Source organism: Pygocentrus nattereri, chromosome 19 (genome assembly GCF_015220715.1).
Source record: "Pygocentrus nattereri isolate fPygNat1 chromosome 19, fPygNat1.pri, whole genome shotgun sequence".
NCBI lineage: Eukaryota > Metazoa > Chordata > Actinopteri > Characiformes > Serrasalmidae > Pygocentrus > Pygocentrus nattereri.
The window spans coordinates 9,772,489-9,790,693 of NC_051229.1; the positions used below are offsets into that span (position 1 = coordinate 9,772,489).

The 18,205-nt window shown below is 42.2% G+C and overlaps 1 protein-coding gene across 2 annotated transcripts in view; it reads right to left on the bottom strand.

Annotated features, from left to right (window-relative positions):
• The window catches only part of gpc5c (glypican 5c), a 306,030-nt gene that overhangs the window by 232,884 nt on the left and 54,941 nt on the right, over positions 1-18,205 (bottom strand). For both annotated transcript variants that reach the window (XM_017702515.2, XM_017702514.2), the window contains exon 3: positions 1,027-1,736. In XM_017702515.2, coding sequence (XP_017558004.1) covers positions 1,027-1,736 — 710 coding nt within the window. The remainder of the gene's footprint in view (positions 1-1,026; positions 1,737-18,205) is intronic.

Sequence of the window (18,205 nt, forward strand, 5' to 3'; positions counted from 1 at the left end):
AGAATGGTCTCAAACAATAAACTGGGTTCCAGAACCAACATAACTTGTTAAAAGGGAATTTGAGAAAGAGAGAGAGAAAGAATGGCTGAAACTTTCAGCACTAGGCAACCAGAAAAGCCAACCTAAAAGAACAGTGAACTAAGAATAATCCATTCTCCAGCTCCGCTCATCCATATAACTGCACACAGTACATAATCATGCACTTTACTGCGGTCCTTTATATACCATAGGAGACAACAGAAAAACAAGATAAAAATGGAAAGAGCCTGAGACGAGAGAGAGAGAGAGAGAGAGAGAGAGAGAGAGAGAGAGAGAGAAAGAATGAAAGAAGGAAAGACAGAAGCAATAAAAAAAGGGAGAGTACCCCTTAACATTTAAGAGAACATTAAGCAAGAGAGATGAAGGGGAAGAAAAAAGAAAAACTACAGTAGAAGAAGGAGAAGCAGGAGAAGACAGATGAAACAAAGAGAAAAAAAAGAAAACAGAGAGGAGAGCATCCCATATATATATATATATATATATATATATATATATATATATATACACACACACACATATCCACACAGAGAGAGAGAGAGAGAGAGAGAACTGGCAGTTTTGCATGCGACTGCTGACACTGAAGATGTATTTTTCCTTTGATTGGTGTGGAATGCTCCAGCTGGGAAGAGACCAACCAGTCACACAGAGTCATCTGAATGCCTTTAAAACAGCTCTATATCATAGTTTGATTAGAAAACTTTCATTCCTTTAATTTTACATTAATTGCTTTTAATCTGCTAACATTAGCTGTGGTGTCTCTCTTACAAAACACCTTTGACATTTCAGCTCATTGAAACAATCAGAAGTAGCAAAAACACAGATTCTAAAACTTCACTCTGTACCACATTTGCGTTCAGTAGAAGATAGTAGAAGTAGAAGATTTTATTATGATTTGAATTTGATGAGAGGTTATTGCTTGTGTGTACAGTCTTGTAAATTCGTTCTTTAAAATTTTTATGTGCCAGGTTTTTATGAGTTATTACTCACCGTGGCAGTCAGCGTGGGTCCGTGAAGCTGGGCGTAGAGAATGGCTTCGTTGACCTGACCCCTGATCCCGAGCAGGGCAAGTTCCAGGCTGTGTTCATCAGCCACGGCTAGGGTCAGATCCTCCAGGATGGCCACGTAGCGCCTCCATGGCATGTCTAGCTCAGACAGACTGGCTAGACAGCCACGCATCACGTTGAGGCAATAAGCCCCACACGGCCGTATGAGGGTGAGTCCGCGGCAGTGCGGGCAGTACTGCATCTTCACCAGTGCTCGCGTGCACTCCTTCGTCAGCGGTGCCACTTCCGTCCCGTTCATCACCTCCTCGCCCACTGAAAAAGCCCAGCTCAGTGCCCTGGCCGCCCGCAGGGCCTCCGACAGCTCTTTGGCCATCGCCAAGGCGTGACGCCCAAATGGGTTTACATCCTGCCGGGTCATCCGCAGGCAGTCAGAGAGGTTGTTGCCATCTGTGATGGCTGCCGCTGAACCCGGGTTGATGAGGCGGGTGTGGACAAGCGGGAAGAGGTTGTCATAGAAACGGTGGACAGCAGCCTCTACGGAGACGTTAGAGGAGGCGTCCCGGATAAAGAGGGAGAGGTCAGAGAAGAGGGTAGAGATGTGCGGGTCGACGGCAGCGGAGATGGAGGTGTAACCGCTCTCAAACAGAGAGCTTAGGTGACCCAGAGAGAAGGAGAAGAGGGACTGATACGTATCTGTGGAAAGAGAGAAGAAAAGAGAGGGATTGTGTATCAATAGAGTCAGAGAGAGTCCGTTTCTTTGCAAGTAAATCTTGCACCAATGAAATTACCGAAAAATGAAGCAAAAACACAATCTGGCATTTTTAGCTTTAAAGTAAGATATCTTTGCACGTCTTTCCACTGATTTGTTTCCTGGGGAGTTATTTTGATTGTAATATCTCCACCATACACACCAGTACAGTATGAAGTATACAAGTTTCAAGTTTATTTGTCATTTGCACAACATGTCAGGACATTTATGCATTGATATGCTTGTGGTGAGGCTCAGGTAATCACGCTACAGGAAGTAAATAAAAAGTAAAATAAAATAAAAAAACATTAAATATACACACAATGTTGAGAAAATATACACAAAATATAATTCTTAGAGAATACACATTTTAAAGCAACTTGGTGTTAAAGTGTTATTGTCCATAGTAGTGATATGATATACAGGTGCATCTCAAATTAGAATTTCACTGAAAAGTTAATTTCAGTAATTCAGTTTAAAAAGTGAGACTCAAATATCATTACACACGGAGTGTGTAATTACCTATTTCAAGAGTATTTAATTCAATGTTGATGATTATGGCCTATAGCCAATGAAAACCCAAAAGTCAGTATCTAAGAAAATTTGAATATTATATAAGACCAGTTAAAAAAATAATTTTAATACGTAAATGTTGGCCTACTGAAAAGTATGTATATGCAGTACATGCACTCAATACTTGGTTGGGGCACCTTTTGCATGAATTGCTTCATCAATGTGGCGTGGCATGGAGGCGATCAGCCTGTGGCACATTTCTGGTGTTATGGAAGTACAGCTTGCTTTGATCGCAGCCTCAGCTTGTCTAGCATTGTTGAGTCTGGTGTCTCATCTTCCTCTTGACAATACACCATAGATTCTCTAAGGGGTTTAGGTCAGGTAAGTTTGCTGGCCAATCAAGCACAGTGATACAGTGGTTATTAAACCAGGTTGGAAAATGAAATCTGCTAGTCAGCAGCTTGTCAGCAGAGGGAAGCATGAAGTGCTCCAAAATGTCCTGGTAGCCAGCTGTGCTGACTTTGGACTTGATATAAACAGTGGACCAACAGCAGAAGAAGACAGGGCTCCCCAAACCATCACTGATTGTGGAAACTTCACACTCAAGCAGCTTGGATTGTGTACCTCTCCACTCTTCCTCTAGACTCTGGGACCTAGATTTCCAAATGAAATGCAAATTTTACTTTCATGTGAAAACAGGACTTTGGACTGCTGAGCAACAGTCCAGTCCTTTTTCTCCTTGGGCCAGGTAAGAAGCTTCTGATGTTGTCTCTGGGTCATGAGTGGATCGATACAAAGAATGTGACAATTGTAGCCCATGTCCTGGATACGTCTATGTGTGGTGGCTCTTGAAGCACTGACTCCAGCAGCAGTCCACTGCTTGTGAATCTCCCCCAAATTCTTGAATTACCTTTTCTTAACAATCAGCCAGCTTCTATAGCAATGACCTTTTGTGGCTAACCCTCCTTGTGGAAGGTTACAATGACTACCTTCTGGACAACTGTCAAGTCAGCAGCCTTCTCCATGATTGTGTAGCCTACTGAACCAGAATAAGGGACCATTTAAAGGCTTAGGAAACCTTTGCAGGTGTTTTGTGTTGATTAGCTGATTGGAGTGTCACACCATGAGTCTACAATATTGAACTTTTTCACAATATTCTAATTTTCTGCGATATTGACGTTTGGGTTTTCATTGGCTGTAGGCCATTATCAACATTAAAAGAAATAAATGTTTGAAACAGATAATTCTGTGTGTAATGAAGCCTTCCGCCCGATGACTGCTGGGACAGGCTCCAGCACCCCCCCTGCGACCCTGAGGGCGAAGCGGCTCGGAAAATGTTTGCGTGTGTGTGTAATGAATCTATATAACACGAGTCTCAGTGGGAGCGCAGTGGGAAGCGCTGTCGCCTCACAGCGAGGAGGGCCTGGGTTCAATTCCCCGGCCGGGTGACCGGGATCCTCTCTGTGTGGAGTTTGCATGTTCTCCCCGTGTCTGTGTGAGTTTCCTCCCAAAGACATGCAGTCAGGCCAATTGGACATGCTGAGCTGCCCCTGGGTGTGAGTGTGTGAGTGTCTGTCTGCCCTGCGATAGACTGGCGACCAGGGTGTATCCTGCCTTCCCATCCGATGGCACTGCCTTCCACCCTCATGGCAGGATGGTGAACAGGCTGTGTGCTCGGTGACGCTGTCTGACCTGATCTTTTTGATTTTCCTGAGGCAGTGGGACTGATTGGATGTCCTGTAAGGCTGGTAGTTTGTTGCCTATGATGGCTTTGGCCATCCTCACCACTCCTTTAAGGGCCTTCCAGTTGTAGGTGGTGCAGCCACTGTACCAGACAGTGATGCAGCCTGTGAGGATGATGTGTAGGAGAAACACTTGAGAATCACTGATAGTCTTAAGGAGAAGTTAAAGACATCAGTGAAAACCTCAGCCAGCTGGTTGGCACATGCTTTAAGTACACAGCTGTGGATGCCATCAGGACCGGGTTCCTTGTGTGGGTTAACTGCCCTGAAGGATCCCACCACCTCAGGTGAATGGCTAGAGCACAGCTTTCCTCATCTACTAGGAGTTTCTCAGCAGGTGAGGTGTTACTTGCCAACAACGAGCATAATGAGCATTAAGTTCATCTGCAAGTGAGGAGGAAGAGCCCCTATCACAGATCACACCTTCTTTGTAATCAATGATGGTGCGCAGGCCACTCCACATGCATCTGAGATCAGAGCCAAGATTCCATTCTGTCCCTGTAGCTCCTTTTGGCCAGCCTGATGGTCCTCTGAAGATCATATCTGGCCTTCTTGTAGCTAGCAGGGTCACCAGAGTTGTAGGCAGAAGCCCGAGCTCTTAGTTTGGCTCGAACCTCAGCATTGATCCAGGGTTTGTGGTTAGGAAATGTTCTGACACTGATTTTTGGTACAATGTCTTCAGTGCATTTATTGATGTAGCTTGTGATGGAGTCTGTGTATTCATTGATGTCTGCACCAGCCACATCATGGAACATCTTACAGTCCTGAAGTGTGAAGATGGCCTTCTCACTCCACTGATAGACTGACCTGAGAACTGGTTTCTCCTGTTTAAGTCTTTGTTTGTATGTGGGCAGGAGAAGAACAGAGGTGTGATCAGCTTTGCTGAAGGAAGAGCGGGGGAGGAGTTTGTAACGGTCCTTGATAGCAGTTTAGCAGTGGTCAAGAGTCTGTTCTCCTTGGGAGGGAAATTTAATGTGTTTGTAGTATTTGGGCAGAACCTTCTTCAAGTTTGCCCTGTTAAAATCCCCAATAGTCTCAGGGTGGACATTCTCAAGCCCATTAATGGTCTCGTACAAAACTTCCAATGCATGTGACTTCCAATGTTCTTCAAGTTTGCCCTGTTAAAATCCCCAACTGTGATAAAAACAGACTCAGGGTGGACGTTCTCAAGCCCATTAATGGTCTCGTACAAAACTTCCAATGCACGTGACTGCCTGAGGTGGGATGCAGACTGACTGAATGATGTGAGAATGACTGAACTAATGTCCCATGGCAAAAAAAGGGTCAAATTTTGACTGCTATGAGTTCAATGTCTGGAGAACAGTGACTGGCTAGAACCGCTATAGCTGTTCCCCATTGAGAGTCCAGAGTTCTCTCCCTTACCAGAGTCCAGAGTTCTGATGTTGAAGCCGGCCGGTGTGACGACGTTGTTTGGTATTGATGCACGTGTGTTAATAAACAAAGAGGCAGAAAAGTTGCGAAGAGCCAGCCACGCGTGTCCGAGCATGTGTTTGTGTTAAAGTCCGCCTTGAGCAACGACTGGATGTTGAAAAGTGGTATGTGCAACAACACAAAGAAACAGCACAATAAAAGACAATAAAAACAGAGTTTATGCAGAGTTCTTACCAGTGTGGCCATTCTACGGTGCACCAGAACCGGAATCCCGGTATATACTGGTACAGTACGCAATGTATACAAGTATTCAGAATATTATTTATATATTCTGCAAAGTATATTTAGTTTTTTCCCATCTGAATTTACATGACCAAATCATAAGGCAAATTAGTCAGTATCTGCATAAAATAAATGTAAATTTTAATTTTATGTATTTATTTTTCTAAAAGTTCCCCTCGATTGAACAGAAAGTGTTTTACGATGATACACATTGTTATATGCTTACAATTTACTGCTGAAAGTACAGATTACATTATGCAGTACATGCTGGATATAATCTTATTAATGTCAGTTATAGATTTTCCAAATTGGTTAACCTGTTCAGTAATATCACTAGCTTAACTCCCACCCACCCACCCTAACTTCTTCTTGATAGGCGGCCTGTTGGTGTGACCTGTCTACTCAGCTGTGCTCCCATGCCCCCCACTTCCCCCACCCACCCACACACACGCAATGGCGTTCTCTCCTGGGCGACTGATGTCAGATTGAAGGCATGTTAGCAGATGGAGAAACAGCAGCAACTGCAAAGAAACTGAGACCGAACACCTCACGCCAACACACACACAGGCAAACAAATACGTATTACAGTAGCCACACATATTCCAAAAATGAACATACAAACACACATACTACAGTACTCACTCGTACAAACATGATCTACAACACATCTAACTCCTCAATACTTGTGTTACTCTCTAAAACTCATATAGATCTGCACCAAACATTCAAGAGAAAACTCAATAGCAATTTTCAGCAATTTATTTCGAAAGAAAGCCAAAAAAGGCAAACAGTACCTGTTTTTTAAAAGGCATGCTACAGCACACAAACACAGCATACAGGGACAGTCACAAATAATCAGTACAGAAAAAAAATGTAGTTAAATGCATCAAGCATAATTAAAGTGCTTCTTTTAAAGACATTTAAGGACCACAATTAGCAAAACCTGAGACAGTAACTAACACGAACTGAGAATTCAAACTATAATGCACTACTTCAATACAAGAAAAACTAATTACTGGTGTAACGTCACCCCCGATACTCCCACCCATACACATGCAAACACAAATCAGTGATACAAACATATGTCTGCGCATACGCTGGGCAACCCTCAAAACAGTTTAGGCCTTCAAAGAAAAACTGAGTGCTTTAATGTGCCCATTGCTTATTACAGCCTCCCATCTTTCCCTCTTAGCAGATCTGCTTTTAGTGATGTAGAGGTCTTTGTTTGATGTGCAAATTTCCTTCATTTTTGTCCATTTCCCTTTCTCCATAACAACTTTTTGCCAGCTACACATCCTTTCAGAAATATAGTGTTGTCTTTCCACAGTGGAAGGATGGACAGAAGCCCTTTAACGAAAGCTTTAAGCACTGAAGGTGATCGGTTTTGGTGGTTCATCAAGTCTTACACTGTTGTTTATTGTTGTTAATTGGAAACTTCAGGGTTTTTTTTTGTTTGTTTAGTTTAGTTTTTTTTTTTTTTTTTTGACATCCCGAAGGTGTAAATTAGAGTTGAAGTCAGAGCTCTATTCAGGCCACACCAAACTCATCAAGCCCTGTCTTTATGGAGCTTGCTTTGTGCACAATCATGCTGGAACAGGAAAGGGTTTGGCACAAAGTTGGAAGCATTATATCCTTCCACTACCAAACTTTACTGTTGACACTATGCATTCCAGTAGGTAGCTTTCTCCTGGCATCCACAAATCCAAAATTCTTCCATGAGACAGACAAATAGTGAATGGTGATTCATCAACTTCAACCTTGAACTACTTCAACAAAAGATTGTTGTATATTGAAAATTATTATGCTTCAATGTTATGAAAATCTGTGGTAGATTTAAAATATGATGTGCAAGAATTAGAGGTGTTTTGGATGGAAAGGTGGGAGGCCCAAATCAATTACTTTTAACTGGCTACAAGAAAAGTCAGTCAAAGGGAGACTAATTAAGAACAGACCTAAAGTCAATTTGTTTTCAAAAGTTTCTGACTAAATAAATAACTCTGCTTTACAATTTGCAGAAATGGGTCAAGTTCTTGTTAATCTTGACCAAGGGTTTCAAAACTTTTGCACTGCATACAACTGTACCAAGACTATATATCACACACATCCCTATGTGCACACACACACACCCAAATACACACACATACAAACCCACCCACCCAAATAGACACACATACCCAACCACCCACCCACCCAAATACACACACCCACACCCACCCAAATACACACACACACACAGAAGCTAATTATTCTGTATTGGTCCATATGCTGTGGAGACTCCCAGTAGTGCAGTCACAGTGGGCCTAAAAACAACACACACAGAGAACAGCTGTACACACACACATGATCAACTACAGAGGGAAGTGTATTATATGCTGAACAGTGTGAACAACTGGACAAATGACCCAGACAAAGAAATGTGTTTATGCTGTGGGAAACATATTCAAATAAAATGTACAATATTCAAATCCTTTCATAAATAGAGATTTAGCACATACTTTGGAGAAAAGCAAGAACATGAGAAAAAGTCAGCTAAGAGAAGGGAAAGAAATGTGGAAAGAAAGAATGATAGGATAAAAGCAGCTTCTAGACTGTGTGCACGAATAAAGGCGAGATACTTTGGAGAGAGAGAGAGAAGCTAGCCGCAGGCAGAATGTGCCAGTCTAAAGTTTCAGCATTTCGGAGGGCAAACTCATGCCACAAACTTGCAAGAGAGAGAGAGAGAGAGAGAGAGAGAGAGAGAGACGTGTACACTGAAAACAGCATTAGTAACCTTAGTTACATCTGATTACTGCCAGATACTAATGTGCATATGTATGTGTGCACTTACTGACTTTGACTAATTCGCGCAGCGCTCACCACCAGGCCTGTGTTTCCATTGCCATTGGGCCAGAACAACTCTCCAAAGACAGACTGACAGAGCGCAGGTCCTTCCCCGTTGTTTTAGAATGGAATTAGCTGCCAAGACACTCATAAATCACTCAGGGTCACACCTTAAACCGTCCGCGTGGGAATCAAAATTATATAAAAATCAAATTCTTTAAAAGCATCTTAATATGACATCTTTTTACAATATGTAGCACAAAAAGGGACAATCTCAACCTCATCTGGCAAAGTGCAATTATCGTCATTTACGAGTCTTTTTGTAACCCAAGTTCTCAAAAGATGTCAAAAAGGAAAGAGTCTTCAGACACTGAGTTTGGGGAAGAGGGAAAAAGGCTTCTTCTTTATTTCAGCATCAGGTGGCTCAGGGTCTCGAGACCCAACTGCGCAAATACAGTGATTCAAACAACAGTTTATATACCATTTATCTGGGGTAATTTGATATCCACCTTACTTCCCAAATTTTTCTATTAGCTCATTCTCTAATAGGTGCATCTCTTCATCTATCAATTTGGGCATCGCATGATGAGCTCACTCCTCCAAACTGGTTTCAACCGGTTTTTACCAGCCTGCTCTACCTTTCAAGGTCAACTTGCCCCTCTCTTCACCGGGTCAGCAGATACACACAGGCCTCTCTGTGAAACCAGGGGCTTGTCCAGTGTCTAGAATCTTCTATGCAGACAGACTAAGGCCTACCCTTTGTGAGAAAATTAATATGGTCTGTTAGCCATTACTACATTTGGTTATTGATTACAACATCTAATCTATTTGATTACTGATCATCTACATGAAAGGATCACCAGAAAGTACCCTTAGCTGTGATCTTATCACAAATGTCAACATTTTAAGTGTGCAACATAACTCTTAGATAACACAGAAATCAAGTCATAGTGAACAGAAACTGAACTCTGAAGAACAAGAGCAGCATCCGATGAAAAGAACACCGTGCCAGGGTGGATCCATCATGCTGATAAGTTGCATGGCAGCCACTGACACAGAAAACGTTGTGGGGATGGAGTGAAGAAAGCATTCTACAGATTATTAATAAATCCTAGATGCTAACATACCCAAATATGAGATTTTATGTGATGTTTAGTGAAAACAGGTACACTCAACCTTGTTTGGCAGGCAAAGCACAATTAGTTGTGTCTTTAATAGCCTACTTGCTATAAAGATTTAATACATTTATTTATGAACATGTTTGCTACATCCAAAACGGCTGTTTGCATGAACTCGTGGACTACTGCTGCAGGTGCAGTGCTACAGAGAGTGGACATCTTAGGTTTAAGCCTCTGAGCCCACCCCTTACACTGTTCACAGCTCTATCACTACAAATGCAGCTCTCATCTGAAGGTTGCGCATACCTGAAAAGGCATTTTGCTCTCGGGCTGACTATTGAGTGACGTTTCTCTTTCTTGTTTCACCTTGTTATGTCAATCATATCTGTGAACATTAACTGGCTTTTCACTAGTTTTTTAATCAAGTTTCTTTTCCACCTTAAATGGTGCAGTTAGTCTCTAGGGTGCCTGAACATAACTGATGGACCATCTTCTAATTCAAATTTTTTGTTCCACCTTAACCTAGAATACAACTGATGAACCAAGTTCTTATGTCATAAGGAACCAGTCCAACAGTATATAACCAACACACAACTTAAGGTGGAATGAAAAATTCAAATAAGCCAGCGAGTAAGAGGCCAGCTTCAGCTTTGTATATTCCAACTACTACCCTGAGCGTTGTATGGGCTGGGGATGGAAGATGCAAGAAGTGTAGCATTACTGATGAATCAAAGGTGAAAGATTCAGGACTTTGCTAGAAACATTCCCACCTCATACACTGCTGTAAGAAGAAAAGGGATTTTTACAGGTCCTGAACAGGCAGCTAAGAAACAAAATCTACCACTGTTTGACCTTCATCTCATCTATGTACACTAAGAAATGAAGATTTATTTATGTGACAAGAACGTTCTCCAGTAAATCATGTTATATACTTGTAATGAAAAGTTAGAACAGGTCAGAACATGACTGTAAATCTAAATGCTTTCAGCAGAGACATGCTGAGTACGTTAGATCCATTCACTCTCTGCAGACCTTCACAGCGGCATTTTAATGGACAATGGCATTTTACAGCGCAGGCTTCCGTTTCACATAAACACAGCATTAAATCAGCAACAGGGCTGCTAGCGGGGCAAGTGCATACTAGGCAGGGGGGCTACGCAGAGTCAAGATGGTGGCCAGATTTACAGCCTTGTAATGGGAGGTTATACAGCCTCTTAAGATGGTCCAATAGAGGCTTTCATAAATTACCAATCTTCTTAATCACCCGAGAGCAATTTTCAAATCCCTGAGATGAGCTGCTTACTTGGTTCCTCAGACTCATGACTCCAATAAAATTGCCAAATAGACAGTGTTAAAACCAAGAGTGTTTTGCTGCTTTCAAGATAACAGAGCTCAAATCCTCCAACTCTTATTACCCTACCTCCCTCCTTACTGCATAAACCACCTCAAATATGAGCTTGTATTTGCTTAGCTGCTATGTTAGCATAAAAAAATAAATACATGGTACATACTAGCGCTGTAGGTAAATATTTTGAGCTGCTATAAAAAGTTGCAAATTTTAGCACTGCATGCAATGCTTCTAAAAAGTATGTCAATAGGTGGAAGAAATGGTCATTTTCACTATGAAAAACAGAAGCATCGTGTAAAAGGTTTGTATTTCACTGCCCTTTTTTTTTTAATATACAGATAGTTTCATTTCTCTCAAATAATTCAGGGTTCCCCACAGATTCCTGCAGGAGGGAAACTAGCTTATTACCTAAAGGCAAGGTTCATGATTTTAAATGTAATCAATCAAAAAAACAGCATAAAGACAACATATTGGCTGAAGATTGCCAACCTGAATCCCAGCTCACAAGATGATGCTGGGCAGATGATGCTGGGCAGATGACCTTGGGTTGTGGGGAAATGTTGGATATTGGACACCACATAGTCACAGCTCAAGAATAACTGACTACAAATAACTGACCACAACTTCCACTAACACATGGACTCAGAAGATTTGATTTAAGATGCACACATGTACAAGAAAAACATTTTTTGTGTTTGCATATGATTTATTTCTTGGCCCACAAACAACAGCTGCTTGGTTAGTTTAGTGCATTCATTTGTGAACATGCAGATTATGATAATTCACTATTTAGAACACCAAAAACATCAAAATACACAATCTGATCAAAAGTCTTACACATAATGACTTTAATTACCAGTTATCCCATATTTAGTGAGTGTAAAGTGATTCATATCTAAACAAGCATAAAAAGCCACTTTTACGTCTCATTTTATTGCACTATGATAGCCACCATGTTGATGTGACAACTCTAGTCCTAGCTTTTGGGAGGCTCTCTTCTTGCTCTTGAAAATTACAAGTTAGATGGTCATTCAAGTGGATGTTCACAGTTCTGATATGGTCAGGATCAAACTGGACTTCTTTTCACAAGAGAGCAAATCTTCTGTGTTCATAACCTCTACTTCTAGGACATGTTAAGGTCTAATGCAAGGTCCATGTGAGACACATGATTAGAACCACTCTGGATGAGAAGAGAGGATACTGTACTAAAGCGTAGGCTGATATTAATGTGATATTGATATTTACCCCAGCTCTTAATACAAAATGTAATAAAAGACAAGGGGAACTAAATTTAACTGGCCCTTCCAGTTTTGGCAGCAACAACTGCAACTATGCGTTTCCAAAATCTGGAGATCAGTCTTCTGCATAGCTGTGGATGGATTTTGGCCCACTCTTCATTGTAGAGTTGCTTTAATTCAGCCACACTGGAGGGCTTTCTAGCATGAACTGCCCATTTAGGGTCCTGCATCATCTCAATGAGGTTCAAGTTAGGATTTTGTCTAGGCTTCTCCAAAAGCTTCATTTTTCTCTCTTTTGACCTTATTCAGAGGTGGACTTGCTCTTGAGCTTCGGATTATCGTTTTGCTGGAGATCACAGACTGATGACCGAACGTTCTCCTGCAGGATTTTCCGTTCAAGAGCAGAATTCTCATTTCCATTGATTATGGCAAGCCGCCCAGGCCCTTAAGCAGCAGCAGCATAACATCATCACACCTTTACACTACCATACCATATGACTGTTGGAATGAGATTCTTAAAGAGGAACGCTGTGTTAGCTCTATGCCAGATCTAACAGGACCCACATGTTCCAGAAAGTTCCACTTGCAACACATCAGCAACAGTATATTATTCCAGAACACCTGAGGTTCATCAAGGTGTTTATTAGCAGTGTTTTCTTTTTTTCCCTTGCAACTTTTCCATGGTTACCATTTTTGACCAGTCTCTTTCCAAAGATTACAATAATCGCTGACCTTATCTATGTGCTATTGGAGGAATTTCGGTAGGCCAGCCACTTCTGGGAAGATTCACCATTGTTCCATGTCTTCTACGTTTGGAGAGAATGGCTCTCACTCTGGTCTCACAGCCTTAGAAATGTCTCAGTAAAACGTTCCAGACTGATGTATTTCAAAAATGTGCTCTCTTTTCCAGAGTTCAGGAAGCTGGAAAGGTTCTATGTAAGAGATGTTCAGATTCAACAGGGCTGGCAGTCTGTTCAGTTTAACTGAAAGTAAGAGGATGAGAGAATGATGATCAGTGGTTGGATCATGCAGCCACTGTTGGTGAAAATTTTATTGAATAATAATAATTATTATTATTATTATTATAATAACAATAGCATTTATATACATACATTCTGATGAAGCTTATTTTGTCCACCAATATAGCTATAACAAAATGCACTGCTTTTTAAACAATAACTACTCCCCAAGTCCTTTTTTTCATGAAGAGCTGAAATGTATTATTTTGTAATAAGTGCTTGAAATGTGAACACATCTTTCCAAACTGTAAAACTAAAATTTTTATTGTGGTCATTTCCGCCTCTGCAGCGCCCTTCTGGTTCAACACTGCTACAGGCACAGGTGACATGTCTTCGTACCCAAGAACGATGATGTTCAACGTATGATTAGTTAACCTGACAGACCAATTAGAGTAAGGATTATTCCAAGTCTCTATACAGCTGCTGCTAAGTGCTATGAACAGCTTGGGGAACATAACGATTTAGGGCAAACCCCGGATGACAGTGAGGCAGTGTATGACTCCAACTTGGTCACATCTGTGAACAACCTGCTTGAATGATACAGTCTCCCTGTTATATTTCTGTGCTTGAAATCAAACAGGCAGCATCTAAACTAGGCTGTGATACTGGTAATGCCAGAGAGCAGCTAAGGTTGGGTAAGCATTTTTCCTGCATTAATTTTTAACATACCTCAGCCACCTAATACTGCAAACATTCTAAACAGGTGACAGATTTGTACAGTGCCCAAAAGTGCACCTGTATAGAAAGAAATGGTAACCTAATGTCCTAATACAGCCACGTTATCATCGTAGCTTGATGTCAAAATGAATGAAACTAGACGACGTTTAAAGAAATCCACTTTATTAATTCGGAATTCAATAATTTAAGAAAACAATTTGGGTTCTACTGAATATGGACCTGCTGAAAAGATAATTAGAAGGTACGTTAGCTGGGGGGCTCCAAAGTGGTTCAACCGTCTAAGCGTTGGCCCTATCATCAGCAGATCACGATCTGTAGCCAGGAGTCCAAGAGAGCACAACTGGCCTTGCTCTGTCTGGGTGGGTAGGATGGCCGCCCGCCCTCCCTCCCCCCATCACCCAACGCGATGCTAGTTAGCACAAGTGTCTGTTAACTGACGTAGCAGATTAGGCGGTTGGCACCTTCCTCCGAACGCATTCGGCTCTCTAATGATGCTACGTGAGCAGCAGTTTGAAAAGATGCCGTGACTGGCTTCACAGATCCCAGAGGAAGTCTGTGTTGGCCTTCACCCTCCTAGAGTTTATAGTGTCATGCGATTGGGGGACTCGTTTGGAATTGGAGACGACCAAATTGGGGGGAAAAAATATGTAAAAATTTTTAAAAAGAAAAAGGAAAAGAAAAAAAAAAAGCTATGTTAGCTTTCATGATTTTAGGGAATGTTTTGCCATTTGGACGCCTCTCTCGCTCAATGTTAATCATTTTCTGGCACTGTGTTAATTCTTAAGTGGCTGCCCAATCAGAAACGCCTTCCTCTGTCCTAGATTGGGACAGCATTGGAAAAGTCTTCAACCTCATGAGACCTCTCAGGTGCAAAAAGTTCTGTTTGATTCTGTCACTCTCCATATTTTCTGGTAGCTAATGTTACCTACAAAAACACAACAGGTCAGCCCACCAGGTTTCCCCTCGCAGCTCCACCTCCAAACACCTAGATCACTGCCCCTCCCACTTCTGAGTATTTTTCAAAGTTGAGCCAGAGGTTAGATGGAAATAGTGGGGTGTAATTACTCTTTGAATAGCTAAAACATGTTTCTTTAGGCTAAACTTTGAGCAGACAATCGTGATAATTTTTTTTGTAGTTAATCACGCTTAATAATTTTGTTCCAATATTTTAATCCTTCAGAGCCCAAACTGCAGATTTTAGCACTGCCATTGATATACATATTTCCTTGACCCTTTCATTTGAATGGAACTAATCATGGTCCATTCCATTGTCCTCCAGCTGGAGACAGCTTTGTTTCCAGATGCCAGTGAGGAATTCAACACAGATGGAGTTGAGACTACCAAGAGACACTGTGCTAGTAGGTGCTGACAGCAGCTTACTACTAATAATCCCCATCTGCCCCAAAGTTCGTATGAAAAGTCAACTTTAATTCACTGACTTATCTATTCATAACTGAATTAACTGTGGTACAATAAGGCTGCGTTTGGCTCTTCTTGACAATTTTCTTTTATTTGTTATTCCTTATTGACCTACTTCGGCCGTGCAACATCCCTGTCCATAATCCTTTGCACAGTCAGCACGGTCAGCAGGCTGAGGGGACAAGGGCTGGTCCGAGACACTAGGGCGCTTCACTCGCCGGTCACCCGTCACCCCAAAAAGCCCCTTAATCCCGCCAGGCGCTCAAGTTTCAGATTGGTCACATAGAGACATGAGGCGCACGCGGCTGCTCCACTGCTGAAATAACCTGCTTTTAGGACGCAGTAAAACCACCCATACACCAGCCAGGACCAAGAGCAGTACCCTTCACCAACATCATGAATACAGTTAATTTCATCTATTTTTTCTTTTGGAGGGGGTCTCAACTAATTTTTTTCACTTTCTCTACTTTCTTGTAAAGACATTACTAGTTATTTTTAGAATTACAGAATTGCACCAATCAGGCATAAAATTATGACTTGTTTCTACACTCACTGTCCATTTGGTCATCCTCTAGTCTTTAATTAGTGGTCACAGGATGCTGTTGCCTGGATACTTTAGGTTGGTGGACTATTCGCAGTGACACTGAGGTGTTTAAAAACTGTATCTGATCCACTTGTACCAGCACAACACACACTAACACACCACCACCAGTGTTATTGCAGTGCTGAGAATGATCCACCACCCAAACAGTACCTGCTCTGTGAGGGTCCATGGGGGTCCAGACCACTGATGCAACAGGGTAAAAGGGGGCTACAAAGTATCAGAGAAACAGATGGACTACAGTCTGTAACTGTAGAACTACAAAGTGCAGCTATACAGTAAGTGGAGCTGATAAAATGGACAATGAGCGAAGAAACACGGAGGTGGTCATTTTTCCGTTTTTGACAATACCTGTTACCCTTTACATTGTGTATATATTTTATAGTGAATGGATCAAAAGAAACAGCCCAAAATGACATTGAAAAAATGTTACTATTGACTTACATTAAAAGTATTTTTCCTTCTCCTGTGAAGTTATTTTGTAGATATTTGTAGATTTGTAGATACAAGGCTTTCTTCCGACGACAGTCATTTACATTTAGTGAGTTATGGGAATTATATTTACATTCAAGTTCATAATCTGTATCATCACAAGCTTCATGAACGTGCTTCTGAATTATTTTTTGTTTTTATATTAACAAATGACCACTCCAGGTAAGGGGAAAAGACTTGCCCCAGGTGGAGGAGTTTAAGTATCTCAGGTCTTGTTCACGAGTGATGGGAAGAGGGATTGTGAGATTGGCCGCAGGCTGGGACAGGCGGCAGCAGTAATGCAGTCACTGTACCGGACTGTAGTGGTGAAGAGCGAGCTGAGCCATAAGGCAAAGCTCTGTTTACCAGTCGGTCTACATCCCGACCCTCACCTATGGTCATGAGCAGTGGGTAATAAGCGAAAGAATGAGATCGTGAATACAAGCGGCTTTCTTCGCAGGGTGGCTGGCTACACTCTATTCGATAGGGTGAGGAGCTCGGTCATCCGGGAGGAGCTCCGAGTAGAGCCGCTACTCCTCTGCAGTGAGAGGAGCCAGCTGAGATTGTTCGGGCATCTGATTCAGATGCCCCCTGGACGCCTCCCGGTGGGGGTGTACCAGGCAGGGCCTAGGGATAAGATCCCGGGGTCGTCCTAGGACCCGCTGGAGTGATTACATCTCCAAGTTGGCCTGGGAGCGGCTTGAGGTCCCTGGGAATGAGCTGGAGGAAGTTGCGGGGGACAGGGTCATCTGGGATTCTCTGCTCTCTCAACTGCTACCGCAACCCTATCTGGATTATGGTTAACGACGATGATGATGACGATTAACAAATGAGTAACAAGTGGGAAAAGCCTGCAAATGATTTTATTTCTTTCTTCACTATGCTAGCCATGATGCTAGGCATCTGTTATAATGCTAGATGTCTGACATAAGAGATTTAGCCGTTAGCTTTCTCCTCCAAGTGTGTTGAGCTGTGCTGTGATGCTCTGTTAGTGGCAGTTCTAAAAAGCATGTGCTAGCCTTTACCCAGTTTGGGAGCACTGTGTGATGGGAGACCCAACAACCAACTGAAATTGCCAACAACTCACACACACACACCTTCTAAGCCGCTTGTCCTTCAGGGTCGCGGGGGTGCTGGAGTCTATCCAGTGGTCATCGGGTGGAAGGCAGGATACACCCTGGAAAGGTCGCCAGTCCATCAAAGGGCAGACAGACTGACAGACAGACAGATTCACTCACACACTAAATGGTGCGGTCTTGGGTACTGGACCCTTGCCTGGGCGTTCAAGCTCCCATTCCAGTTTAACTTCCATCAGGTCTACAGGGCTATAGTCTGGGTATAAGATCCAGGGCTTGGTCCTCAAAGCCCCCCATCCAAATTTAATGTCATTATACTAAGGGGATGGGTATTTGTTAGAGGACACTGGGCTAGGACCTCAGAGCTCCCTTTCCAAGATCATCTCTTCTAGGGCTAAAAGGCTGGGTCTTGGCTGCTGGAGCTTTGCCTGGGCTTTAGAGCTCAAATCCAAATCCAAAAAGAGTTTTGTACTTGACACTTGCTATCGACCTCAGAGCTCCCATCTAAGTTTTGTATTACACATGTAAGTTTGCAATCAGCAACTGCTCCATTTGTTTCAATGAACAAGGGGAAAACTGTTTCAGATGTATAATATGGTGATCATAATGTATCCTGCAATATAAGGGTCGTTTTCAAGGTTGCGGCAAAAATCTGAATGCAGAAAGTTTTCTCTAAGGTTCGGAATTTGATGTTCTC